Below are 27,335 nucleotides of genomic sequence, written 5' to 3'. Positions count from 1 at the left end.
CTGTCACTTCTCACATCAATCAAGCAGAACTGATCCTCCAAAGCCAGTGGTGACTCCTCAACCAACTATTTGTCAGCCATCGGAATATAACAGAGCAGGAACGGGACGCTGATCCATGGACAGTTCCAGCAGCTTCCTAGTAAGTGCTAAATCAAACTGGTCAGCAGAGTATTTCCCCGAGAACCTTCAGAAATGGTTCTCCATGATGTTCCTTCAGTAATAATTGAAGGACAGCTAGCAGCAGCTTTCCATGTTTTAGCGAGTCAATTCATTTTAAATGTTTTTTAACGAGTTCAGATATTCATTTTCATCTGAGAACATGCAAGTGTGCTTGCAGCTGTGTGGTCGGATGTGTTTATGCTTGTAACTCTAATTATCACCAAATGTTCGGCAGATTTTTGCTAATTAACATCTGTGGCTCATTTGTACATGGAGCTAATTAACAGCCATTAGAACTCCCTCTGATTGGTCTTTTATGATCCAGAACAACACGTGTGAGTCTACACACACACGGCAAGATGTGGATTTTTGTGGCACGTAACATCAGTTCTGTTATAGAGTACCAACTAAAGTAATCTCAGGAACAACAAGCCCAATTCACACCGATTATCTCAAACCTGTTCGGTCCAGTTTGGTCCAGTTACAGCTCAGCAGATACAGCCAGATTCTGCTGTAAAAAAGTCACTGACTTTGCAGTAACCGTCCTGTTTCAGTGGTAAATAACATCTCCCCTTCAACTGGAACAGAACCACGACTAAGACCAGAACTGAGCAGCAGCTGGGTTAGCACATGTATTCTTAAATCAATCCTACTAGAACATCTGGACCACAATGGGAACAGCAAACAGGCTAAAATCGGAGGCAACCGGACTCTCTCGTTAAGCCATGCGATGTCCCAGATAACTGTGAATTTGCGCAGCATAGAGAACGTGAGGTAAACCCTGACAGAACCTCTGATCATATCCTGTATTTATCCAACATCAAAAACATTGAAATCCAGCAGTTGCTGATGGAGAACTTCAGTATCAGTCCAGCTGTGTTCTGATCCAGATGCATATCTGAGCATGTAGCTGCTGGTTCGGCTCAGGTTCTAGGTCCATCTAATATCTGATCTTCTGTGTTCTCCTGGATGAAGGCAGAATGAGAAAGATCCTTTAAAAGGTGGAATTAATCTTTGTTATGGATCCAACAAAACTGAATCAGACCCTGATCCAGATCAGAGCCACCTGCTTCTGATTGTGTCTCGTAGATGTTCCCATTCCTACGGTAGCCAGACAGGGTCAAAAAAGCCAAGGAAATATTCAGAGTCTGACATTTTATAGCTAAACATGTTAATGTCACCTGTCAGTCTCTCTGTTGCACACACACACACACACACACACACACACACACACACACACACACACACACACACACACACACACACAGCAGGACAGTCTGAACCTGGCTCTCCAGACTCTGAGATGTCCAGAGGAGGAGGAGGTAATTAACTGAGATAATGAGGAGTCCATCATAGTCTCCTTGCAGTAAATGAAAGCAGACACCTCCTCTTGTTCTTCGTCTCGGTGAGGAGGAGGAGGTTATTAACAGTTAAAGTCATGCTTCTTCTGTGATCCATTAGCACTTTATGATCCTGCTGCAAACAACAAGACAGATTAATCCGCCACTGAAAACAGTTCCAGAAGAGTTCACCTGTCAGAGCTCGACTCGCAGCAGCTTAAACTCATCAATGCATCATTACATCTCTTTCCACGAGGAGGTTCTCGTTGAAATGTTTCTGAAAGCAAAGCCGGGTGGATGAAACGCTGACAGAGCAGCTGAGGTAGGGTTAAGGTTAGGCAACAGCTGCAGGCTGGCCTCCAGTCTCTACACCAGCACATCAGGAGTATGAATACATGTATAAACCCAGACAGGACGTGTTTCCAGCTGAGGAGAACCAAGCAGAACAAACTCTCCTCAAAGAACAGAAAGCAAAAATTCAACCCTGCTGGTTTCCAGTTTTACTTACTGGCCTGAATCAGGTTTTAACATTCTAAAAGAAATGTATGAAGGACTGCTGAGCAAAGCAACCATCAGCTAATGATGAAACACATTCCTGAAGAAGATCTCTGCATCCATGCGCCGGTGCCATTAGGACAACCAGAACTATTCTGTTGTCCTCATGGATGGCCTGCACCAACACAGAACCGCTCACTGAGCAGCGCCCGTCGTCTTTACTGAAGATAGAAAGGATCAAGTCAGCGACATCATCAGATCATCAGCAGATCGTCGCTACGATGATTCCTCATGCTTTTACAAGCTGCAGCTCGTTAAGAGCTCGTTAAACAATAAAGTGGAAAACCCCAAGCTGCCAGTCACACCATGAGTGTGTGTGTGTGTGTGTGTGGGGGGGGGGGGCTTAATTATCCATCTGATTCAATGTTAAACTGTCTCCTGAAATTGCAACAGTGAGATAAAACACACACCAATTACTTTTTAAATAGTCAGTCAATGCCGGTGCTTCAGGACCAGAAGGACAGACGATCGATACTCACACACAGACAAGGAGGAGACACCTGTTAAATACTTATTAGAAAGCCAGGAGGTTCCCCTCCTCCATCACTCCTACCGCTCTTTAAGCCGCCATCGTTACAGTGAGGATGTTAAATGAGCCAGGTTCTCCTACATCAGAGGTTCTGATGTCTGCAGGTGGTCCAGCAGATAAATAGGTCAGCTGAAACACTTAGAGTAACAGAATCAGCTGTGATTAGTCTGCAGACAGGGCGACTCTGGAGAAACGGCAGAGCACTGTGGTGTGAGAATCTGGCAACAGGAAAACCATACTAAGCTCAGTTAGCAACCAGCCATGCAGGAATGCAGCAAGCTTGTGGAGGACGGTGCTCTGCTCAGATGACACTTCTGAACCTTTCTGGTCTGCATGTGAACACCATGTGGGGTAGAAAGCTAAGAACGTACATCGCCCTGAGCCAACCCTTCACTAGTGAAACAGCATCATGGTGTGGAGACGCTTTCCTTCAGCAGGAACAGGGAAGCAGGTCAGAGTTGATGGGAAGGTTCTCCTCCAGGATGGTCCCAGAGGAGAACCTTCTACAGGCTGGTTCTCCTTCCAGCAGGAGAACCAGCCTGTAAAATACTTGCACCTGTAACTGCAGCCACAGGAGGTTCTACAGAGCACTGACTCAGCAGAACCTCCCTAAGGTCTGAATATAAAGACTAACCACACATCTCTAAATTAAAAAACATTTAAACCCATGAATTACTTTCCTTCAGTTTAACAGTCCAACTCTGCTGAGACATAAAATGTGACATAAAATCTCAATAAAACAAACTCAGGTTTAGTGCTGTGAAGTGACAGAAAGCTTTAAAGCGGTGGAAAACATTTAAGAGGCTTTTTTATTTATCTCCAGATGTCCGGCTGAACTGAATGATGCATGGAGTCCATCCTCCTGATCCTGACACTGTTTCAGATTATTTACAGTTTGACAAAGTGTTCAGCATCACAGTAACAAGCGCAGAGTCGGCATTTTGATGTTTAAAATGAAGATTTAAAACTGTCCTGTGAATAATAATCACTTCATTTAGTGGTTAGAAAACAATGATTAGACGCTCAGGTATTTCCTCAAACTGTCGACATTAATCCAGAAATGTTCTGTGGACTTCAGAACCTTCCCCTCCAGGTGTCTGTTCAGGTGTGTGTGCTCAGGTGAGAGTGAGGTGTTCCTTCCTGTGTGAAACAGCAGCAGACGGTGTGTTCAGGGTCACACTCTTCACTCCGAGCCTGTTTCCCAGGAAGAAAAATATTCAGCTACACTTCATCTCTCCATTGACTCCAATGCATTCATACATTTAACATTTAGCCGGGCGGGGCCCTCTGGGGCCCCAAACATTATTCTGCTGTCAGTCACCCTGAAATGCGGCCAGTAATGAGATTCCATCCAGAGCCGACCTGCAGCATGAGAGGGAAATCACACCTACGCCTGCTACATGATTGACAGCACGCCGTCCTCCCATAATCCCACGCTGCACACACCAGAGACCCTCGCAGACGAGAGAGTGCATGCCGCCAAAAAATTCTCACATCAGGTATTCAGATCGAAAAGATGAGAGCTGGTCCCATCATCATCATCACCATCATCACCATCATCATCATCATCATCAGCTACAAACCAGCTGAGAGAAAAATTGATAGGAAGCCAGGAGGTTTTATGGAGCCTTTTAAGTCTTTAGCTGACTGAAGATCAGCACGTTAAAGTGTTCTCACAGTGTTCATAGGGATAATCACGTCATTAGTAAGTCTCCAAAGCTCCTGTCTGCCCACAGAACCAAAGACCCCTGACACATCAGAAACCTGCAAGAACAAGAGCCCCCAAGAGTCAATCCTTACAAAAATAACCTGAAACACACCTGAATCCTGACAGAGCTGTCCTTAGAGACAGGGACAACCAGGACCGTCCTTAAAGAAAGAAAAACCAGGACTGTTTGTAGAAAAGCACAGTCAGGACTGTCCTAGAAAAAGAACCAACCCATACTGTCCTTAGAGACAGAGACAACCAGGACTGTCCTTAGAGACAGAGACAACCAGGACTGTCTTTAGAGACAAGAACAACGAGGATGGTCCTTAGAGACAGGGACAACCAGGACTGTCCTTAAAGAAAGAAAAACCAGGACTGTTTGTAGAAAAGCACAGTCAGGACTGTCTTTATAGAAAGGAATGGCCAGGACTGTCCTTAGAGACAGAGACAACCAGGACTGTCCTTAGAGACAAGAAAAACCAGGACTGTTTGTAGAAAAGCACAGTCAGGACTGTCCTAGAGAAAGAACCAACCCATACTGTCCTTAGAGACAGAGACAACCAGGACTGTCCTTAGAGACAGAGACAACCAGGACTGTCCTTGGAGACAGGAACAACCAGGACTGTCCTTAAAGAAATAAAAACCAGGACTGTTTGTAGAAAAGCACAGTCAGGACTGTCTTTATAGAAAGGAATGGCCAGGACTGTCCTTAGAGACAGGAATAACCTGAACTGTCCTTAGAGATAGGGACAACCAGAACTGTCCTTAGAGACAGAGACAACCAGGACTGTCCTTAGAGACAGGAATAACCTGAACTGTCCTTAGAGATAGGGACAACCAGAACTGTCCTTAGAGACAAGAACAACCAGGACTGTCCTTAGAGACAGGAACAACCATAACTGTCCTTAGAGACAGGGACAACCACGACTGTCCTTAGAGAAAAGTACCACCAAGAACTGTCCTTAGAGACAAGAACAACGAGGACTGTCCTTGGAGACAGGAACAACCAGTACTGTTCTTAGAGACAGGAACAACCAGGACTGTCCTTAGAGAAAGGAACAGCCAGGACTGTCCTTAGAGACAAGAACAACGAGGACTGTCCTTGGAGACAGGAACAACCAGTACTGTTCTTAGAGAAAGGAACAGCCAGGACTGTCCTTAGAGACAAGAACAACGAGGACTGTCCTTGGAGACAGGAACAACCAGTACTGTTCTTAGAGACAAAGACAACCAGGACTGTCCTTAGAGACATGAACAACCAGGACTGTCCTCAGAGTCAAGAACAACCAGTACTGTCCTTAGAGACATGAACAACCAGGACTGTCCTCAGAGTCAAGAACAACCAGTACTGTCCTTAGAGACAGGAACAACCATGACTGTCCTCAGAGTCAAGAACAACCATGACTGTCCTTAGAGAAAGGAACAACCATGACTGTCTTTAGAGACAGAGACAACCAGGACTGTCCTCAGAGTCAAGAACAACCAGTACTGTCTTTAGAGACAGAGACAACCAGGACTGTCTTTAGAGACAGAGACAACCTGGACTGTCCTTAGAGACAGGAACAACCAGGACTGTCCTTAGAGAAAGGAACAGCCAGGACTGTCCTTAGAGACAAGAACAACCAGGACTGTCCTTAGAGACATGAACAACCAGGACTGTCCTCAGAGTCAAGAACAACCAGTACTGTCCTTAGAGACAGGAACAACCATGACTGTCCTCAGAGTCAAGAACAACCATGACTGTCCTTAGAGAAAGGAACAACCATGACTGTCTTTAGAGACAGGAACAACCAGGAGTGTCCTTAAAGACAGGAACAACCATGACTGTCCTTAGAGACAAGAACAACCAGGACTGTCCTCAGAGTCAAGAACAACCAGTACTGTCCTTAGAGACAGGAACAACAATGACTGTCCTTAGAGACAGAGACAATCAGGACTGTCCCTAGAGACAGGATCAACCATGACTGTCCTAAGAGACAGGAACAACCAGGACTGTCCTTAGATACAAGAACAACCAGGGCTGCCCTTAGAAACAAGAACAACCAGGACTGTCCTTAGAGACAGAGACAACCAGGACTGTCCTCAGAGTCAAGAACAACCAGTACTGTCTTTGGAGACAGAGACAACCAGGACTGTCTTTAGAGACAGAGACAACCAGGACTGTCTTTAGAGACAAGAACAACCAGGACTGTCCTTAGAGACAGGAACAACCATGACTGTCCTCAGAGTCAAGAACAACCATGACCGTCCTTAGAGAAAGGAACAACCAGGACTGTCCTTAGAGACAAGAACAACCAGGACTGTCCTTAGAGACAAGAACAACCATGACTGTCCTTAGAGACAAGAACAACCAGGACTGTCCTTAGAGACAGAGACAACCAGGACTGTCCTTAGAGACAAGAACAACCATGACTGTCCTTAGAGACAAGAACAACCATGACTGTCCTTAGAGTCAAGAACAACCATGACTGTCCTTAGAGAAAGGAACAACCAGGACTGTCCTTACAGACAGGAACAACCATGACTGTCCTCAGAGTCAAGAACAACCACGATTGTCCTTAGAGAAAGGAACAACCAGGGGTGTCCTTAAAGACAGGAACAACCATGACTGTCCTTAGAGACAAGAACAACCATGACTGTCCTCAGAGTCAAGAACAACCATGACTGTCCTTAAAGACAGGAACAACCATGACTGTCCTTAGAGAAAGGAACAACCATGACTGTCTTTAGAGACAGAGACAACCAGGAGTGTCCTTACAGACAGGAACAACCAGGACTGTCCTTAGAGACAGGAACAACCATGACTGTCCTTACAGACAGGAACAACCATGACTGTCCTCAGAGTCAAGAACAACCATGACTGTCCTTAGAGAAAGGAACAACCAGGAGTGTCCTTAAAGACAGGAACAACCATGACTGTCCTTAGAGACAAGAACAACCATGACTGTCCTCAGAGTCAAGAACAACCATGACTGTCCTTAAAGACAGGAACAACCATGACTGTCCTTAGAGACAAGAACAACCATGACTGTCCTCAGAGTCAATAACAACCATGACTGTCCTTAGAGAAAGGAACAACCAGGAGTGTCCTTAAAGACAGGAACAACCATGACTGTCCTTAGAGACAAGAACAACCAGGACTGTCCTCAGAGTCAAGAACAACCAGTACTGTCCTTAGAGACAGGAACAACCATGACTGTCCTTAGAGACAGAGACAATCAGGACTGTCCCTAGAGACAGGATCAACCATGACTGTCCTTAGAGACAAGAACAACCAGGGCTGTCCTTAGAAACAAGAACAACCAGGACTGTCCTTAGAAACAAGAACAACCAGGACTGTCCTTAGAGACAGGAACAACCATGACTGTCCCTAGAGACAGGATCAACCATGACTGTCCTTAGAGACAAGAACAACCAGGGCTGCCCTTAGAAACAAGAACAACCAGGACTGTCCTTAGAGACAGAGACAACCAGGACTGTCCTCAGAGTCAAGAACAACCAGTACTGTCTTTAGAGACAGAGACAACCAGGACTGTCTTTAGAGACAAGAACAACCAGGACTGTCCTTAGAGACAGGAACAACCATGACTGTCCTCAGAGTCAAGAACAACCATGACTGTCCTTAGAGAAAGGAACAACCAGGACTGTCCTTAGAGTCAAGAACAACCATGACTGTCCTTAGAGAAAGGAACAACCAGGACTGTCCTTAGAGACAGAGACAACCAGGACTGTCCTTAGAGACAGGAACAACCAGGACTGTCCTTAGAGACAAGAACAACCAGGACTGTCCTTAGAGACAGGAACAACCAGGACTGTCCTTAGAGACAAGAACAACCATGACTGTCCTTAGAGACAGGAACAACCATGACTCTCATCAGAGTCAAGAACAACCATGACTGTCCTTAGAGACAAGAACAACCAGGACTGTCCTTAGAGACAAGAACAACCAGGACTGTCCTCAGAGTCAAGAACAACCATGACTGTCTTTAGAGAAAGGAACAACCATGACTGTCCATATGGACATGAACAACCAGGACAAGAATGATTTAAAATTGAAGCTAGTCTGTTGTTCATTTTTTTTGAAAAGTCAGAGTGGTTAAAAATCTTCATCTTCAGGTCAGATATTTGCAAAGGGTATCACTTAAAATCAACCTGAAATAAAATCAGGAGTTATTATATGCATTTATGATTCTGCTGGAATCTGCAGAGATGAAGCATGCAGCAGGCTGTGTTCCTGCAGCAGAGCCAAAATATGAGGCAGTGGTTGGTTTTCTTCGAGTGTTTGTGCTCTGAGCTGCAGTCTGACCCTGACATGTTTCCTGTTCACTGGACGCTGTTGAAAACACAGGAGACCTTCCCATCATGCATTTCAGCAGGCAGGGGGGAGAAAAAAGACCTGCTGTAAAATCACCACTTCTCTTTTCAAAAGCCTACTGCACTCATCCATCCATCCAGTTCCCCCTCTCTGCTCTCTCAGAGACGGGGTGGGGAGGGGGGGGCACCAGATTAACACTCAGAGATGGAGGAGGGGGAGGTGAAGAGAAGAGAGGAAAGTGTATGATTCCTCCTGGGACAGCAGAGGTAGGAGGGGGAGGAGAAAGGCTAAAAGAAGAGAGGAAGACGAAGAGGAGGTGCAGCTTCGTTCGGACCAGATCAACCAGCATTTCAAGGAATTATCCCATTATTTCCCGACTGCAGTGGATTTCTCCAGATTTACAGCACCAGAATCTTCCTGCTGGCGGCTAATATCCCTGCAGGCTGTTCACTCAGTCAAAACATCCAATCAACACTCTTCAGGTCAGGACATCTCCAGGTTAAAACTGAATGGTTTCAGAACAGAAACGTCTCTAATCCATCTCAGTCATCTTTTAATTACAGGAACCAGTCAGTCTAAAACTCTCTTCAGTTCATTTATACAGCACCAGTTTGAAAGTAAATCTTCTCAATGACCTTTAGAAAGATGTCGTGCTTATATGCAGGTCTAAAAAATCTAGTTTCATCCAAACATTTTAGATCGAGTCCTTTAATCCCACTACAGTCCTTTCACATGGTCACATCCAGATCCAAGATTCAGCTCCTAATTGTTTGACATAAACTCAGGAAATCACATGATGCCAGTTGAGAAGATGTTTGCTATCCAACAAAACCAAGTCGGTCGTGTTGAGCAGCCAGTTCTCTCCAGGGTCACGTTTAATCAGATTCAGTTCCCTCAGAGGGGAGTTGGTTTGATGTTGACTGCTCGGTTCCTGGATGTATGAGCCAAAGACACTGAGCGCATCCTTTCTTTATTCTTCTATCAGGAGGTTCTAAACACCAATCTGAAGTCAGCACTGGTCAAGGGTCTAAGGTGCCTCTATTATCCTCAAAGGACCGTTTGTTTTTCAGCACGCCGTAAACACAGAGAAACCAAACAGACTAACACATTCCTGCTGTCAGTCCAAAACCGCATGGTTCCACTGGTTCTTCACCAGAGGCCTCCTGTATAAAAGAGTGTGCAGCTTTCATTCCTAAAGTTTGCTGCGAATAATTCACCGGTTCACGTCTATCCTGAGCCGCCCTGTCCCCGCCCCTAAATACATCTACAAATCAGTATAAATACCCAGAAGGCCCCCAACACATGTCTAAATAACCTGGCAACAGCGCTGTCAGGCAGTCACAGAGACACCTGGAGAGATATTTGTAGCAAATGACAGTAAACCAATGATTTATTATTGAATGACTGATTAAAGAAATCAGCTGATAATGTAAAGTTTGTCTGATTGTGCCTGTTGTGTTCTTTGATGTCTGTCAGATCCAAACAGCACGGTCTGGCTGCTGCATTGACTTTAACTATAGCTAAATGCTGATTATTGTAATGGACACCACATCACTGCCATGATGTGAATATGCCTACCTCCATGAGCCACACTCACTTTATGAAGTACTTTAAATCTTTAAAACAGGTCAGAATGTTACATAAATAATAATAATTATTATTATTATTATAAAACGTGACCCAGAAGTCAGGCATCGCACATGGAGCCTACTCTTATCTTGTTTCCAATACAATCATTATAATCAGAATAATAATTATTATTATTTTAGTATAATAATACTATAAGACATTCTGCAAGTCAGTGAGTCAATGCAATCTGCTGGGTTTCCTTAGAGAGGGAACTCTTCACCAAACTGCCTCATTTGATTGAACTGACTGTAAAGTTCCTTGAGATGATATATTTCTTTATAAATGAGCTGATCTGATTTGTTTGATAGTGGAATCCTGAGTGGAGCAGGACTTTAGCAACATGAGTGCATCCAGAGCTCTGGTTACATTTGGAAATCAGCCCCCCCCCCCCCCCCCCCCCCCCTCGCTGCGACTGAGAGCCCCAGTTTAGGGGACGTTTATTTATCTGAAGAACATGGATGAGGCCGTTCCAAGGGCCAGGCTTGGGACGGCTCAGGGATTTTAACTAGCAACCTGTCAGTCAGCTTCCTCTGAAAAGCTCCAGATGCAACGACGGCATCGTTCTAGAACCTGAACCAGAGACGTTCCACGTGTAACACTGGGTCCAGTTCCACATTAAATGCACTGGGCAATCAGAACCGGGTAACCAGCTCCTCATGCAAGTCAGCAGGACCTCTGAGAACACGCTCCCTCCATGTGGTTCCATCAGTGATGGTTCCCAGCAGCGATGGTTCCCATCAGCGATGGTCCCCAGCAGCGATGGTTCCCAGCAGCGATGGTCCCCAGCAGCGATGGTCCCCAGCAGTGATGGTTCCCAGCAGTGATGGTCCCCAGCAGTGATGGTTCCCAGCAGCGATGGTCCCCAGCAGCGATGGTCCCCAGCAGTGATGGTTCCCATCAGTGATGGTCCTCAGCAGCGATGGTCCCCAGCAGCACCGACGCTGCCATCGATCCACAACTAGAGCAACTTCAGCAGATTGTCTCTCTACCTCAGGAACCATGATTGGTTAGGAGTTCTGACCCGACCCGTTTTCTATGTCAGCATATATATATATATATATATATATATATATATATGCTCTTTTAGCTGCTTTTATTCATGTTTTCTTCTCCTTCTACTGCAGCTGCACTGTGTTGAAGATGTTTTCAGATGTTTTTTTATCTCCGCTAAAATGTGGAATTTGTGTTTTTGTTTGCCAGAGCTGTGGAGTGTTTCCTCTTCCTGCCAGGCTGCTGCACCATGTTAAAGCACGGTGAAATAAACCGTTTGTTGGTGTCTGAAGGAACAGATTTGCCTGCAGCTGCTCATGTGGACCGCATGCTAACGTGTTATCAGTCAGCTGAGGAAATGTTGAATATGAAGCGTTACCTGTCGATGATGACGGGGTCCGACGGCGTCTCGTTCCTGTTACCGCAGCTCTTCTTATCGCAGCAGCGACTAACACACAAAATGAAAAACAGTCCGTCAGTGACAGAAACATTCATCCTCAGATCCTGCAGAATACCTGCAGACCAGCGGGTCTCACCAGGTTCTGGTCTGAGACTCTGACACCTGGTTCTGGATTATCCTTCATCAGAGGACAGGACTTTTGGTCTGAGCACCGCTGTTTGACTCTGTTTGTTTTTCTGATTTTCAGCGGCTGCACTTTGTAGTCAGTTCTGGGTTCTGTACTGAGACCGGTTAGAAGCTTTAAGTACCGCTTTCAGGAAATGTGGTTTTCTGTGTCTTATGCACCACTAAACCTGAAAGCAGCTGATCCAAGTCAGCTGGACTGACCAGAACTTTCTACATGGTGCTGAGGACACTACTTTCAGCCATTCACACGCTGACGGTGGTGAGCTACTTGGTAGCCACGCTGCCAGACAGTTGGTGCCACCGGCCCATTGGTCAACACCAGCAGGCAAAGTGCCTTGCTGTACGGCTGAGACAGTTGAAGCAGGGGTTCTAACCTGAAACCCACCGGTTGCCAGATGAGCTCCTGTGTCTCTGCTCTACCTTTAAATCTGCTGTTAACTTCTGTTGTCGACCTTCTTGATGGATTCCAGAGCAACAGAGAACTGGGAGAGCTGGAAAAAGGTTCTGTCCATGATGTTTCTCTGATCTTTTATCTGTTCTTATAAACATAAAGCACAGAAGAGCGAATTCTTCAGGACCCCCCCCCCCCCCCCCTCATGTGTTGGTACCAGACAGGGCATGGACTGGTGCCAACCCAACCCAAGGTTAACAGGTAATACTTTACTGGTATTCCTTCACTGGTACTTGTCAGTATTCTGGTTCTGACTGTAATAATTTCATTAATTTAATATTTAATATTTATGGTCTTTGGTGAGTCCGATTGAGACACAAGGCCTGAATTTCCAGAGACCTGTGTAATCGAGCACACAGTATAAAGTTTATTGATCTGGTTGTTTACAGCATGGAGAGGCTCCAGCTCCTCTGTGTCAGGTGTGTTCAGGTGTTCCTACCTGCACATGATCTCGTGTGTGAGCAGGACTCGGCACATCTCTGGGTTCTTGTCCTGGCCCTCGTAGATGATGGCCTGAAACAGAAATGCATGTGAGGATTTGTACTCGGGGAGGTTCTTCTACAGCCGCCTGAGTCTGCAGAAACTTGGTCTCATTAACTAATTTTTAGTGAAAGTGACTGAGGTGAGAAGGACTGAGTGTTTCTGAGGCTGGAGAAACTCAAAGAGAGCAGCTGGAACCCAGTGTCTCAATACAGAAGAGCATTAATGAAATTAATAAACACGTTGGATTTAAATGCTGCCAGTTTCCATTAGTCTCACAGTAGAGTCAGCTGATGGAGAGCCTTTGGTCACACAGAAACATATCCTGGCTGCGCCCCCTGCAGGCTGCAGGAGATGGTGGGTTCCTCCCCTCAGAGCAGAAAGGAGATGAGCTAAATATCAGAGCTAAGACTGTGATGAGAAGAGGTAAAGAACTGTTTTCTCATTATAGGGATATGCAATTCAATTCAGTTTTATTTATACAGCGCCAATTCATGAAGCATGTCATCTCGAGGCTCTTTCCAAAGTCAGCCTCCATCAGATCCTCCAGGTTGGTGAGAAAGTTTCCTCTCTAAGGAAACCCAGCAGGTTGCATCAAGTCTCTCCAAGCAGCATTCACTCCTCCTGAAAGAGCGTAGAGCCACAGTGGACAGTCGTCTGCATTGCTGATGGCTTTGCAGCAATCCCTCATACTGAGCATGCATGAAGCGACAGTGGAGAGGAAAACTCTCCTTTAACAGGTAGGAGAACCTCCAGCAGAACCAGAACCAGGCTCAGTGTGAACGCTCATCTGCCTCCACCCACTGGGGCTTAGAGAAGACAGAGCAGAGACACAGAAAGCTCAGAAGCTCACATTGACCCAGGAGTACTTTCTATGTTAGAGAAGACAGAGCAGAGACACAGAAAGCTCAGAAGCTCACATTGACCCAGGAGTACTTTCTATGGTAGAGAAGACAGAGCAGAGACACAGAAAGCACAGAAGCTCACATTGACCCAGGAGTACTTTCTATGTTAGAGAAGACAGAGCAGAGACACAGAAAGCACAGAAGCTCACATTGACCCAGGAGTACTTTCTATGTTAGAGAAGACAGAGCAGAGACACAGAAAGCACAGAAGCTCACATTGACCCAGAAGTACTTTCTATGTTAGAGATGACAGAGCAGAGGCAATCTGGTCTTCAGATACTGGACAATGACCTGTGCAAGTACCTGACTCTGCCTCTCTGTGTGTATTGTGAAACAAGATCCTGGACAAAGTTTTTTGGATTGCCCTTCTGTCACCTCTGCCAGCCTCCAAACTATTGTGTATGACCCTGGACTGTCCCCGCACCATTCTCCCAGCAGTGAGCTGTGTATGTGATACAGCTTTAGCTAACAAGAAACAACCTAGCATGTTAGTGGAGACTTGGATTCAACGGCACCTTCCGGATTCAGAAGGTTAGTAGCTCTCATTCAGTGTACAACGTCTCCCATTGATTGTTTGTTTCAGTACATGTCATTCCCCACATTCTTGTTTTACAGCCACTAACCTGTCACTCTTCTTCACACTGTTCCCAGTGCTCCTGCCAGCAGCTCACCAGACCGGCTTCAACCTTTACTTCAATAAACCTTTTAAACCAGCTCTTTCTGTCCGGTTTAATTATCAGAGATCCTTAACACAAATCAGAGTATCATCAGCATAACAGTGGAAATTAATCCCATGCTGTCTGATAATTTTGCCAATCGGAAGCATATATATAGTAAAGAGAATTGGTCCAAGGACTGAACCCTGTGGTACTCCACAGGTGACCCTAGAGTTTGAGGAAGATTTATTATTAACATGAACAAACTGGAATCTGTCCGACAGATCAGATTTAAACCAGCCTAATGCTTTTCCCTTAATCCCTACAGTATGCTCAAGTCTTTGTAGGAGAATATTGTGATCAACTGTATCAAACGCAGCACTGAGATCTAACAGGACAAGTATAGACACAAGTCCATTATCTGAGGCCATGAGAATGTCATTAGTGACCTTCACCAGAGCTGTTTCAGTGCTATGATGAGCTCTGAAGCCTGACTGAAACTCCTCAAGTAGGTCATTACTTTGTAAATGTTCACATAGTTGATTAGCAACTACTTTCTCAAGAATTTTAGATAAGAAAAGAAGATTAGATATAGGTCTGTAATTTACTAACTCATCTTGATCAAGAGATGGTTTCTTAAGTAAAGGTTTAATAACAGCTACTTTAAAAGCCTGTGGTACATATCCATTTACCAAGGATAGATTAATCATGTCTAAAATAGTGCCACTGATCAAAGGGAATATCTCCTTAAACAACGTGGTTGGGATTGGGTCTAACATACAGGTAGAAGGTTTAGATGAAGCTAAAATTTTAGATAGCTCAGAAAGCTCTACTGCTTCTAAACAGTTCAGACACTGCGCAGGTTCTAAAGATTCCTCCAACACTGCCTCACTTACTGAGGACGAGGTAATCATGTTTGGGAGGATGCCAATTATTTAGAATCAATTCAATAGAATTTTATTCACAGGTTTTAAATAATCTGACAACACAGTGGGGATTCACATTAGTGTTGGGGTTGAATGTTTTACATGAATAAAATGAAGTGGACACATCTGTATTCAGTTTGATCAGATCCATAAAGTGATGTCTCCACAGTGTGGGAGCTTTAGGAAATGTCCTGTCACTTCAGACAGACTTGGTGTTTCTGCTCCTGCAGGTCAGGACCCCTCAGTAGGTGAAACTAACCACCTGCTGTGTGCAGAAATTGTTGTTTTTGCTGCCTCACACTCTTGACTTTTCGGTTCTATCACAGAGAATATCTTCTGTGTGAGAACATTGACCTGACTGTGTGTTCACCAAGGAGGTGAAACTGTGATGAGCCACTATAGGGGAATAAACCATGTTGCAGAGACATGGAGGTGACAGATGCTTCATCTCTGATCGCACACCCCTTACCAGCAACAGCTGGTGCTAAAAACACAGAGGATGCCCCATCCATGCAACCAGTTCTAACCAGCATGCATGGACACCATCAGTACAAACCAATACAGCCAGACTTGGCAGGTACTGGACCGCGTCAACAAGACCTAAATATTCACCAGAAGACAAGCGAGGTTTAAGTTGTTTTTTTGTTTGTTTGTTTCTTGTAGTAATGTTAGACCTCGAGTATGCCTCCCAAAAACAATTATCTTCAACGGTCACTACCCACACACCAACCCAACCAGCACCAGCCGGCACACACACAGCATTACAACTGGTACCAACTAATTCATACACTCCAACATAACCATCCATCTGTTATCTATACCCACTTATCCTGCAGGGTGGTGGGGGCTGGTGCCTATCTCCCGCAGTCATTGGGCGAGAGGTGGGGTACACCCTGGACAGATCACCAGTCCATCACCAGACAACACAGTGACACACAGGACAAGCAACCATACACACGCTCAACCACACACAGCCAACCAAAATTCACTCATCAATATAACCAGTACTAACCAATTTACAGATCTACACTACCAGTACCAAGTTATACCCACTCACCAACAAAACAAGTGTCAATCAATTTACACATCTACACTACCAGTACCAACTAATACACATTTACTAATTCCAACGATACACACACACCAACAAGTGCAGCAGAAATTGTTTGTTATTAGTTTGGAACAACGGTTCTACAACTCTGGAATAAAATCACTGTTTTGACAGAACGTCAGAACCCAACCACAGAAGGTTTCAAGCTGAATGGGAAAATTTTCTTCTGATATCACATTGATAGAAGCTTCCTGAAGAAAAGGGAGAGGAACAGAATAGTATGTGAACGTAAGAAAGAGGAGGTGCAGGCACACTGGAGGAGAGAAAGCAAGAGAAGGTCGCTCAAGTTCCTTAAACCCTCACCTGTTTGGTCATGGAGTCGATTAATCGGACGTAGAGGTCTTGCTCTGTTCGGACACCTGAACACAAATAAAGGCAGTAATACCCATGTTATACAGATAGTAGAAAATCACAGGATAATCTGAGTGCTTCAGCTGCTCTGTGCAGTAAAAGAAGCAAACCCACCATTGCTGTAAAGAAGCTGCAGTTTGTAATGAATCCCGTTGTTGGTTTTCTCTCCACTTGGTTCCTAAAACAGCAGAAGAAGAATGATCATCCTGACTCTGATTGTTAGACTGATCTCTGAGTTCACAGTTTATTTCCTTTGAGCAGATTTATCTAAGAGATTATGGTGTGTTTGTGTCCTCTATTCTGATCTGACCCGAGAGCTCACAGGCGTTTAATGCTACCCGATTGGACCTGGGAGTTTAGGGGCGTTTGTTTTCTACAATGTTTTCTAACCAGAAAAAGAGTTTGGGGTACATTAATTTAGTCACATTTGATCTAAGAGCTCAGGGTGTGTTAAGTGTGTTTTTGTGTCTTTTTAAGTCCCGTCTGTTAATTGAGTTGAGTTAAAACAACAGGACAAGTTAGCTAAATGTCTTGCCATGGGTGCACTTAGATTGTCAGACTGAGTCAGCAACTTTAAGTTGTTTTATAAGTACTGCGAACACATTTGTGTTTTATTGGTCTTCTGTCAGGTACATTTGTTTTTCCGTAGTCTTGTGGGTGCGTTTGGTGTGTATAATAGCTCCTCCCTGCCTTCGTTAGACTCACCTTTTCTTTTTCCACAAAGTCGACGTAGGCGGTGCGTTCGATCTCCACGGGCTGCCCCTGCCGGTCGTAAAGCGCCAGAACGAAGTGGAAGAAATTGGATTTCCTCAGGTTGGAGGGAGGCTGCTTCTCAAAATGTGCTCGAGCTAAGCCCACCCCGCTGAAAAAACACATATGTGAGAATAAAAAAACCTCAGAGGGCAAAAGGTGACCTGGAAAAAAAACATTATAGATTTACCATAAAACATCACATATATTTTTATCAAGTTCATTTCATCCTTCATAAAAAATAAAAGCTGTTCAGAGTAGAGAAGAGACCCATATTTAAAACTGATGATTAAACAGCCAGAGAAGGAGCTTGGGTGGTGGTGCGTTTAAATCCTACAGTAAATCATCACAGTTCAGTTTTTCTGCAGGTCTAGCTTTATAACTTTACAACCTTTGCAGCGTTGCGTTCAGAACCACATTTAAGGGGATGTGGACTTAATTTAAAGTGACAGCATGTCATTGATCTTTGCACGGCACCTGTAAAAGTCCAGAAACAAATAACTGGAAATGGCTCCGATAAAGGCCAGAGTTCATGGTGCATAAATAAAGTGCTCCTCACATCAAACATGTGAAACATGCATGTTTGTGGCGTGTCAAAGAGTCTGATTTGTTTCTCTGAGAAGATAAAAACAGAAGGCTTCCCTGCGGCGGCTTCAGGCCGAGTCAAAGGAGATAAAGTTAAGAGCAAACAGAGAATCACACCGGAGTCACGACTGATTAATATTCATGGAGGAGAAGTCAAACTGCAGCTTCGACCCCGACAGTAAATCTGCTCCTCATTACAATATGACTGAGAACACCAGGAGCGTTTGTTTCAGCGCACGGCGCATCACACACACACACGTCAATATTTAATGATCATCATGAAATATAGAAATCTCAAGCAGAGACAAACAAGCTGAAGCATTTTGTTAATAAATGTGATTTTTATCCTGACAAATCAGCACGGATAAAATCAGCTAAAAGCATTTTATTAAAGCAAATATTTAACTTGTTGGTGAAATCTTTTTTTAAAACCTTTAAATCATCATTAAAGGCCATTTTTGCTACACTTGTTCTGGGATTGGATTTACAAGAAATGAATTAGAAAATGTACAATTAAAGAGGCCTTTGTGTGCCATTGTAATAATTACTGTGCAGGATCACATTAAGGTTCAATTTAGACTTTAGTTTAATCCCAGAAATAATCAGCCCTTCACAGACAGTCATTAAGGAAATTAACTTTTATTTTATTTCTTAATGTGGAAATTAAAAAACTTAAATCAAACAACTTTAGAATTATAAAAGTCTATTTATCTAAGTTTGATGTTATTAAAAGTGAATAAACTACAGTTTATATTTATAATTTCTGCATGAAAAGATATTAAAAACTAGTTTAGATAATTACATTTTCCTTAAAATAAATATTCTAGTTCATTTTCCTATTTCCTCTCTGGATTTTAATGATTGGGGGGAGATTTTATAATTTAATTTATTTTAATTTCACCACATTGTTGTAAATAATTCAGGCTCAGGAGATCAAATCCAGCGCTGTCAAAGGAAACGTGGATGTGTGAACGCAGCCGCTGGAATAAAGTCGGAGTCCGACCTGATTTAATTAGAAAATAAAATCTGGAGATTTATTTTCTGCAATCAGTCAAATAAATCAGCAGAGGGAAAAGTCATTTTAATGAACTGCTATAAACATTTTCTTTTTCCTTTTTGAGGGTGGAAATCTTTTCAGATATAAACAAAAAACATTTCTCTGAAATATGAAAAATATATCGATGTTTTATTTTAAGCTGCATTTAGAACATAAAACATTCTTATGACTTGAAATATGTTTAACATCAGAAACATTTTGAAATTTTTAAGGATATTTAAAATGTTTGTAATTTTGTATTAAAAATATTTTTTTATAAATATTATAGAATAATATTAGAATAATAAATATTAACAATTAGTTCAAGCAAAAATTATTTGATAATCATTATATCAACAGTAATTTTCTCAGCTTTCTGTCGGCTCAGAAAAAGATTTATAAAAAAAAACCTTGATGAGGACCGCTGGGACTACAGCTCCCAGAATTCCCCAGGGTGGCGGTGGTTTACCTTTGAGCGGCAGTGTTGGCGTCCACCACGCCGGCCGAGTGCATCCAGGAGCGGACGGCCAGCGGCTCCTCCTTCATGCTGGCCGTGGCCCCGCGAGGAAGGCTGTCCTGGATGCCGAACATCTCAGGACGCTCCGCTCTGCTCTGCGCCGCGCCGCGCCGGCAGCAGAAACACCAAGAAGCCTCAAGAAGAACGCTGGACTCTGGAGGAGCAGAAGGTCTACAGGGCAGACCGGAGCTTCAGGATGGAAGACATTTTGACTGTTGGAGGAAAACCAGCAGGACGAAGACCGAAGAGGAAAAACGATGAAATCTCTGCGAGGAAGAAAAACTTTTTTATTGCCTGAAGAACTTTCTGTTTTTCAGGCTTATTTCAACTTTAATTGATTGAGGAAAAGAAAAACTGTTTTTTACAAATTGTCAGTCGGCCGACACGATGAAACCCGCAGAGACCAACAAAAAGGCGGAGGCGGAAAAAGAACTAAAATCCTCAGAGAACACAGGAGGAAAACAGCTTCGGCGGGCGAATGGAGAACTCAGCCTTTTTTCTTTTCCCCAAAGAGAGGAGCAGAGGCGGCCCGCCCGGGATGGAGGAGAAACTCTCAGCCCTGCGGCCCCACAGGACTGGACGCCAAAACCCAAAAACCCCACGGGTCTTCCTCCAAGCCGCTGACATCACAGGGGGGGGGCGGGGCCTGGCCTTGAAAGGAGAGAGAGAGGGAGAGGAGGAGGAGGAGGAGGAGGAGGAGGAGGAGGAGGAGACCTTCACACACAGATGGAGCAGGTGTGTGTGCTGCGCCGGCTCGCTCCGGTCCCACCACAAAGTCAACTGGTTCCTGTGGAAGCGCCGCAGAGGCAACCAAACACAGCTCCAAAGGTCCGGGCGGTCAGAACCGGGCCTCAACAGAACTCTGAGTCTCAGAGGATCTCCTCTTCAAACGGCATCTTAGAAACCCTGAGCAGAACTTTCTGCAGGACGATGTCGCCAGAGTCCTGTGAAGAACCCAAAGTCCCAGAACCATTTTATCAGAACTCTGAAGCTGTGCAGCAGAACATCTCTAGAAACATCTCTAGAAAAGCCTTCACCCCTACAGAACCCAATCTGGTGGGTTACCTGGTCCTGCCTGTGGTCCAGACCCTGATGCTCTGCAGAACCGTGAGCCCTGAGGGTTCATCGTCCTTCCAGCTCCTCTGATGTCCAACATCTCATCCTGGAGATCATGACAGCCCTGAATAGTCCAGAAGAACAGAACCCAGAACATCCTGCTGGTTCTGGGCGGGCCGTGGTGTTCCAGGCTGTTGGGCAGACTTTGGTAGAACCCCACAGACTGAGGAACATCTGAGTCCAGAGGTCATCACTGGAGAACAGCAGTCAGAAATAAAGATTCTGGTTCTGCTCAAAGAATCAACATTAAAGTGGACCAGAAGGTCCAGGAGCCCATCGGCTCATGAAGACCTTGGGCTCAGCGTGTTCCTCTGTCTTCTGAGCTAATGCTACCCAACAGGGGGCGCTGTTTGGGATTTCTGTGGGTCTCTGTGGATCCGGTCTCCTTGCAGCGGTTCTGTGGTCTGCAGGTTGCAGATAAACATCCAGGATTCCTGAGGAGAACATCTGGAGGAGGTCTCCTTTGGGGATCCAGCTGATTATCATTAAAGCTCCGCAGCTTCCGCATTTCAGGGTCTGGTGTCGGTCCGGTCAGGTCCAAACCTCAGCAGGCGCTTTTCCTCGTCTTTATTTTCTGACTGCAGGAAGAAAAGTGGAGCTGATGCGTCTGCTGCTCGTTACGTTCAGCTGATTAACTCCAAACTGTCAGACAGGAAGCGATGAGAGGCTTTTCACAGCCACGGCGCTCCGCTCCTCTGGGGCCGCAGGCCTCCGAGGCTCCGAGGGGAGGACCGCTTCTGGAGCCATGGCAGGAGGAAAAGAGAGGAGGAAAAGAGAGGAAGAAAAGAGAGGAAGATAAGAGAGGGAGAAAAGAGAGGAAGAAAAGAGAGGAGGAAAAGAGAGGGAGAAAAGAGAGGGAGAAAAGAGAGGAGGAAAAGAGAGGGAGATAAGAGAGGGAGAAAAGAGAGGAAGAAAAGAGAGGAAGAAAAGAGCGGAAGAAAAGAGAGGGGAGGAAGGCGTTCATGTTTCTGTTGTGAGGAATAAAAACGGGAACGATGTGGAGGAGAAGAAGCAACCAAAGAGAAGGAACAGGGACGGAAGGAGGAACCAGAGAAATATCTCAAGCTGAAGAATAAAAATCTGAGGAAGAGAAAACTGATTTTCTCTGGAGTTCAGCTTTTATTTTTTTAAAAGCTTGCCAGCTTCCGATCAATCATTCCTGATCAATACTCCGTAACAACAACATGTTCAGGATAATGGGAGGACCAGGCCCTGCAGCTTCCAGCTCGCACCTTTGTCGCTAATAAAAAGCTGATAATTCAATTTAAACGGACGAATAAATGAGCTGTCTGGAGGTCTGAAGGAGGGAGGAGTGATGGGAGGCGTGGGGGAGGAGCGGGGGAGGCGCCGCTCTTTAAATAAAACCCCACTGAGGGCTGCCACACAAGTATAAGAAAATCATTTATTCACTTTTACTTCTTTTGTTTTTACTCCATTTTCTAACTGAAATAAAACAAAAATTTTATTTATTTTTACCATCCTTGTTTTTCATTTTTGCTTCCAGAACGTCTCGTTTCTCTGGAGCTGGAAGAGTTTAAGCTGCAGAAACTCAATTCAGACAAATTTATTTATTTCAATTTATTTAGAAATGTATTAATTTCTGCAAAATTAAAACAGAACAAATGGACCCAAATGTTTGAGTGAAGATTTGATTCAGGAATTTAAATGTGGGAACGCTGATCAGGAAAGCGCAGCGATTTAAACCTTTGCATGTGATCTGATTTCCATAAAGAGAAACTCTGTTAGCTTCACAGCTCCATCCATCAGCGGCAGCGAGCGCACAAATTATTCCTGACTTCCTCCTCCCGTCTCCTGCCTGATCCCATCGTCCTCTGGAGGCGTCTGGGCCTCTCCGCGGAGCGCCACCGTCCCCTCCTCATCAGCCGCTCTTCATCAGCCGCTCCTCATCAGCCGCTCTTCATCAGCCGCTCCTCATCAGCCGCTGCAGGGATAAAACAATCATTTTAACATCTTACATTGTATGTTTGTTTTTATGCTAGAATTAAAATCATACAATTTTCTGATCTGAAAGAAAACTAAATTGTAAAAAGAACATTTCTATATTTCATATATTTCATATTTCATTCCAAAAATTTTTTGGGATTTCTTTATAATTTTTTAATTGATGAAAAATGTCCACATGACATTTAAATGGATGAATGTGAATAAATTGAAGAGAATTGTTGTTTTTCTGCAGAGTTGCTGAGCTGTGTGTGTGTGTGTGTGTGTGTGTGTGTGTGTGTGTGTGTGTGTGTGTGTGTGTGTGTGTGTGTGTGTGTGTGTGTGTGTGCATTTGCATTTAAATGGCGACATGAGCCAGGGCTGGCGGCGGCACACCGGAGGGTTTCCCAGGTGTGGGGAGAGTGAGGCGGGCCAGCGGAGGCGGTGAGAACCATTGATTCATGGCTTCAGTTTAAACGGCAGCATTTAGACCGTCTGTAATCTGGGATTAGAACATCTGAACTCGCTGCTGTTTCTAGGCCGCTTCCTGCTCAGATAATAAGACTCAGCGGCTCTGCCAGAGGTTTTACCCTGATGAGTTTATTCTTCTGTGATTCTATTTTCTTTAAAGGTCCTTGGCGTTCCTCCTTCGTGACTCGGACATCCTGCACAAACCTCCTGGTCCAACTCCTTCTCTTCCAGCTTTCCTCCGTGGAAGGCCGACTTTTCTGTTGCAGTGATCTGGATCAGCAGTTTATAAAAACCATCAGTGTGACAGATTTCTGGAACACAGACGGCCGTTCCTGAACTCCAGCATCGACCAGAAGCTGGGCCTTCATCTTGTGGTACCAGGTCAACTAGAACTAGTTCTGAGGGAAATGATGTGACTGTTTCTCTATGAGAGAATAAATATTTCATTCATGCCTTTCATGTTCCTCACTTAATAAACTCCATTGTTCAGTTCACAGTTCTCAGAAATCTCATGAACGGCCTCATTTCAACAGCTTTGTGCACAACACCAGCTTTCTTCTATTATTACTACTAGTACTACTACTGCTACTATTACTATTACTACTACTGCTACTACTGCTACTACTACTACTACTACTACTACTGCTACTACTACTACTACTACTACTTTATTTATAAAAAACTTTAAAACAACACCAGCTTTCTTCTATTACTACTGCTACTACTACTACTACTACTACTACTACTACTACTGCTATTACTACTACTACTACCACTTTATTTATAAAAAACTTTAAAACAACACCAGCTTTCTGCTATTACTACTGCTATTACTACTACTACTACCACTTTATTTATAAAAAACTTTAAAACAACACCAGCTTTCTTCTATTATTACTACTAGTACTACTACTACTACTACTGCTACTACTACTACCACTACTGCTACTACTACTACTACTACTTTATTTATAAAAACTTTAAAACAACACCAGCCTTCTTCTATTACTACTACTACTGCTATTAATACTACTACTACTACTACTACTACTACTACTACTACTATTACTACTACTACTACTACTACTATTACTACTACTACTTTATTTATAAAAAAACGTTAAAACAACACCAGCCTTCTTCTATTACTACTACTACTGCTATTACTATTACTATTACTACTACTACTACTACTGCTACTATTACTACTCCTACTTTATTTATAAAAAAATTTTAAAACAACACCAGCCTTCCTCTATTACTACTACTACTGCTATTACTATTACTATTACTACTACTACTACTACTGCTACTATTACTACTACTACTTTATTTATAAAAAAACTTTAAAACAACACCAGCCTTCTTCTACTACTACTACTGCTACTATTACTACTACTACTTTATTTATAAAAACTTTAAAACAACACCAGCTTTCTTCTATTACTACTACTACTACTACTACTACTACTACTACTACTACTGCTACTACTACTACTACTACTACTACTACTACTGCTACTATTAATACTACTATTACTACTACTACTACTACTACTGCTACTATTACTACTACTACTTTATTTATAAAAACTTTAAAACAACACCAGCCTTCTTCTATTACTACTACTACTGCTATTACTACTACTACTATTACTATTACTACTACTACTACTACTGCTACTATTACTACTACTACTTTATTTATTAAAAAAACTTTAAAACAACACCAGCTTTCTTCTATTACTACTACTACTACTACTACTACTACTGCTATTACTACTACTACTACTACTACTACTTCTGCTACTATTACTACTACTACTACTATTACTACTACTACTACTACTACTACTACTACTACCACTTTATTTATAAAAAACTTTAAAACAACACCAGCCTTCTTCTTCTACTACTACTACTACTATTACTACTACTACCACTTTATTTATAAAAAAAACTTCAAAACAACATTAGCCTTCTTCTATTATTATTACTACTACTACTACTACTATTACTACTACTACTACTACCACTACTACTATTACTACTACTACTATTACTACTGATACTATTATTACTACTACTACTACTATTACTACTACTACTATTACTATTACTACTACTACTAGTAGTAGTACTACTACTACTACTACTACTACTACTACTACTATTACTACTACTTTATTTATAAAGAACTTTAAAACAACAGCAGCTGCGACAAAGTGCTGTACAGACAATAATCAATAAACTATTTAAATGGAAAGATCAAAGGATTACAATAGAAACATAAAAAGGAATAACAGCAAATGTCTCAACGTGTTAAAAGCCAAGCAATAAAAATGTCTTGAGGCGAGTTTTAAAAGTGGACGATAAAGGGCATTTCTAACGTTTTCTTTTAGTTATGGAATGGCAGAACGTTCCATAACTAAAAGCTCTGTCTCCTCTGAGCTTAAAGCCTAAGTTACACGTAAAATGTATTTTAACGCAGATGCATTCAAATAGTCACCAGAGTAAAGAAATGTATATTATATGTGAACTATGTGCGCCGTTTGGAAGTAATTTCGATAAAACTTGCTGTATAAGCGAATGAGCCCGAACATTCCTCAATCGGCCGATCCGGTATGTCACATACAGAACGAGTACCGCACATCCGGCAATAACACTGCCTGCTAACACTACGACTTTCCTCGCTCCTGAAGTGTGAATTGCATAAAACACTTTTGTCACTGCCGGCAATCCAGTCCTTTCGCGTTTCTTTTACAAATTTATCATATTTCTTTCGGACCTTTTGATCCACCGGCCAAGTATGCAGCGATATGGCAAGCCGTTTAACATAAATTCGGTTTCGTCTGACTATCTGTAATTACATTCCAGATATCTTAAAATGCATTTTGACTAGACAAAACTAAATTTTAACTATACAGAATGGTAATTTAGGATATCTTTATTTATATTCTGACTAGTGTGATTTATTTATTATTGGCCTAATCCTGCTTCGCTACTAAAGGCCCATTTTTACCCCGGTTTAAGATTTGACAATAAATGAGGAATCATTGATCAGAGGTAGAACGGTTTAAATACATATTTAATTCATTGAAATTAAATATGGAGACAGAGTACATACCATTTACAAGATGTTGTTCTCACCGCGGTGGATAAATCTGTCTGTCTGTCTGAAGTAAGTTTTACCAAGACATTCCTTTTATCAACTTTAAACTCCTCCTGCATGGCTCAGTGGGAGGATGACTGACCCCCTCTCCTGCTGACCACCCCCTCAGGACAATAAAACTCCATGTTTATCTTACGCTGGAGCAGGAAAGGACAGACCCCCCTCTGCTTTCCTCAGTAACCCTAACTAAGATATATTTTTAATTCTCAACAACCCCTCTGTTTTGATCCCTCAAAGATCAAACCAATAACTAGGCTAAACTAAGTCTATGTCTTGAAACCCTTAAACAAAATGTAAATAGTAAGATGTAATATTGTAACCCACTGTCCCCTCTGTTGGCGACTTATGAAATCAAATGAAGTTCAAATGTTCCCCTTAAATGTAAAATAACCCAAGTATAAGCTAAAAAGCTACTAAACCTATCTGAATCTCTAACCTACTAGAATTAAGAAAAGTAAGCACCGTTATCTGAGAGGTGCAAAGCTAAGATAAATGTGCAACTACCAGAAACTATTATATGATCTAAATATGACTTTAAGAGTCCTAACCTAGATTAACAAAATGTCTTCTTAGAAATAAAGATAACCCATGAAAGCACTACACTCAGATCAAACCATAGAATAAAAACAGATTATCATGCAATGCAAAACCAAGATTCTAACGATACTAATATTGAACACCTTATGAATATGGAACTTATAAGACATATGCAGTGGTTACAAAACTCTCATTTTCTTTTTTCTTTTTTACACAATGCATTCAATTGTTGTCATGATGTCTTGCGTCTCGAAGATGTCTTCTTCTCGCCTTTAAAGAAAATGGTTTAAAGAGCCAGTGTTCCAACCGCGGTCTCCACAGAACTGTATGTTAATCTTTATTAAAAATAAAAAACGAAAACAAAATAAAATTCCAGCTGCCCCTTCCGTGGGTGGCTCTGCGAGATAAGTTGTTCCGGTGATCTTTCCTGGAACTTCTGTTTGGCTGGTACACACTGCTCTGGAATCAGATTGGCCCCTGACCTCTGGCCCACCACATCAGTCTGTGACTCCTTCGAGG

General features: G+C 43.1%; 1 protein-coding gene across 5 annotated transcripts in view; it reads right to left on the bottom strand.

Annotated features, from left to right (window-relative positions):
* LOC105929377 (transcription factor COE3) overlaps positions 1 to 21,499 on the bottom strand; it is a 62,734-nt gene extending 41,235 nt beyond the window's left edge. For 2 of the 5 annotated variants that reach the window (XM_021318879.2, XM_021318877.2), the window contains exons 1-6: positions 19,532 to 21,498; positions 17,397 to 17,553; positions 16,806 to 16,869; positions 16,644 to 16,699; positions 12,702 to 12,775; positions 11,605 to 11,673 (exon numbers count right to left, since the gene is read on the bottom strand). In XM_021318879.2, coding sequence (XP_021174554.1) covers positions 11,605 to 11,673; positions 12,702 to 12,775; positions 16,644 to 16,699; positions 16,806 to 16,869; positions 17,397 to 17,553; positions 19,532 to 19,653 — 542 coding nt within the window. In that variant the 5' untranslated portion in view covers positions 19,654 to 21,498. Of the gene's footprint in view, positions 1 to 11,604; positions 11,674 to 12,701; positions 12,776 to 16,643; positions 16,700 to 16,805; positions 16,870 to 17,396; positions 17,554 to 19,531 lie in introns of all 5 variants that reach the window. The other 3 variants (XM_036132042.1, XM_012867137.3, XM_021318870.2) reach the window with 3 other exon arrangements.
* Between the last annotated feature and the right edge of the window lie 5,836 nt (positions 21,500 to 27,335).

The sequence above is a fragment of the Fundulus heteroclitus genome, unplaced genomic scaffold (genome assembly GCF_011125445.2).
Source record: "Fundulus heteroclitus isolate FHET01 unplaced genomic scaffold, MU-UCD_Fhet_4.1 scaffold_47, whole genome shotgun sequence".
NCBI classification, from domain to species: domain Eukaryota; kingdom Metazoa; phylum Chordata; class Actinopteri; order Cyprinodontiformes; family Fundulidae; genus Fundulus; species Fundulus heteroclitus.
This window is presented reverse-complemented; position numbering and strand designations above follow the sequence as displayed.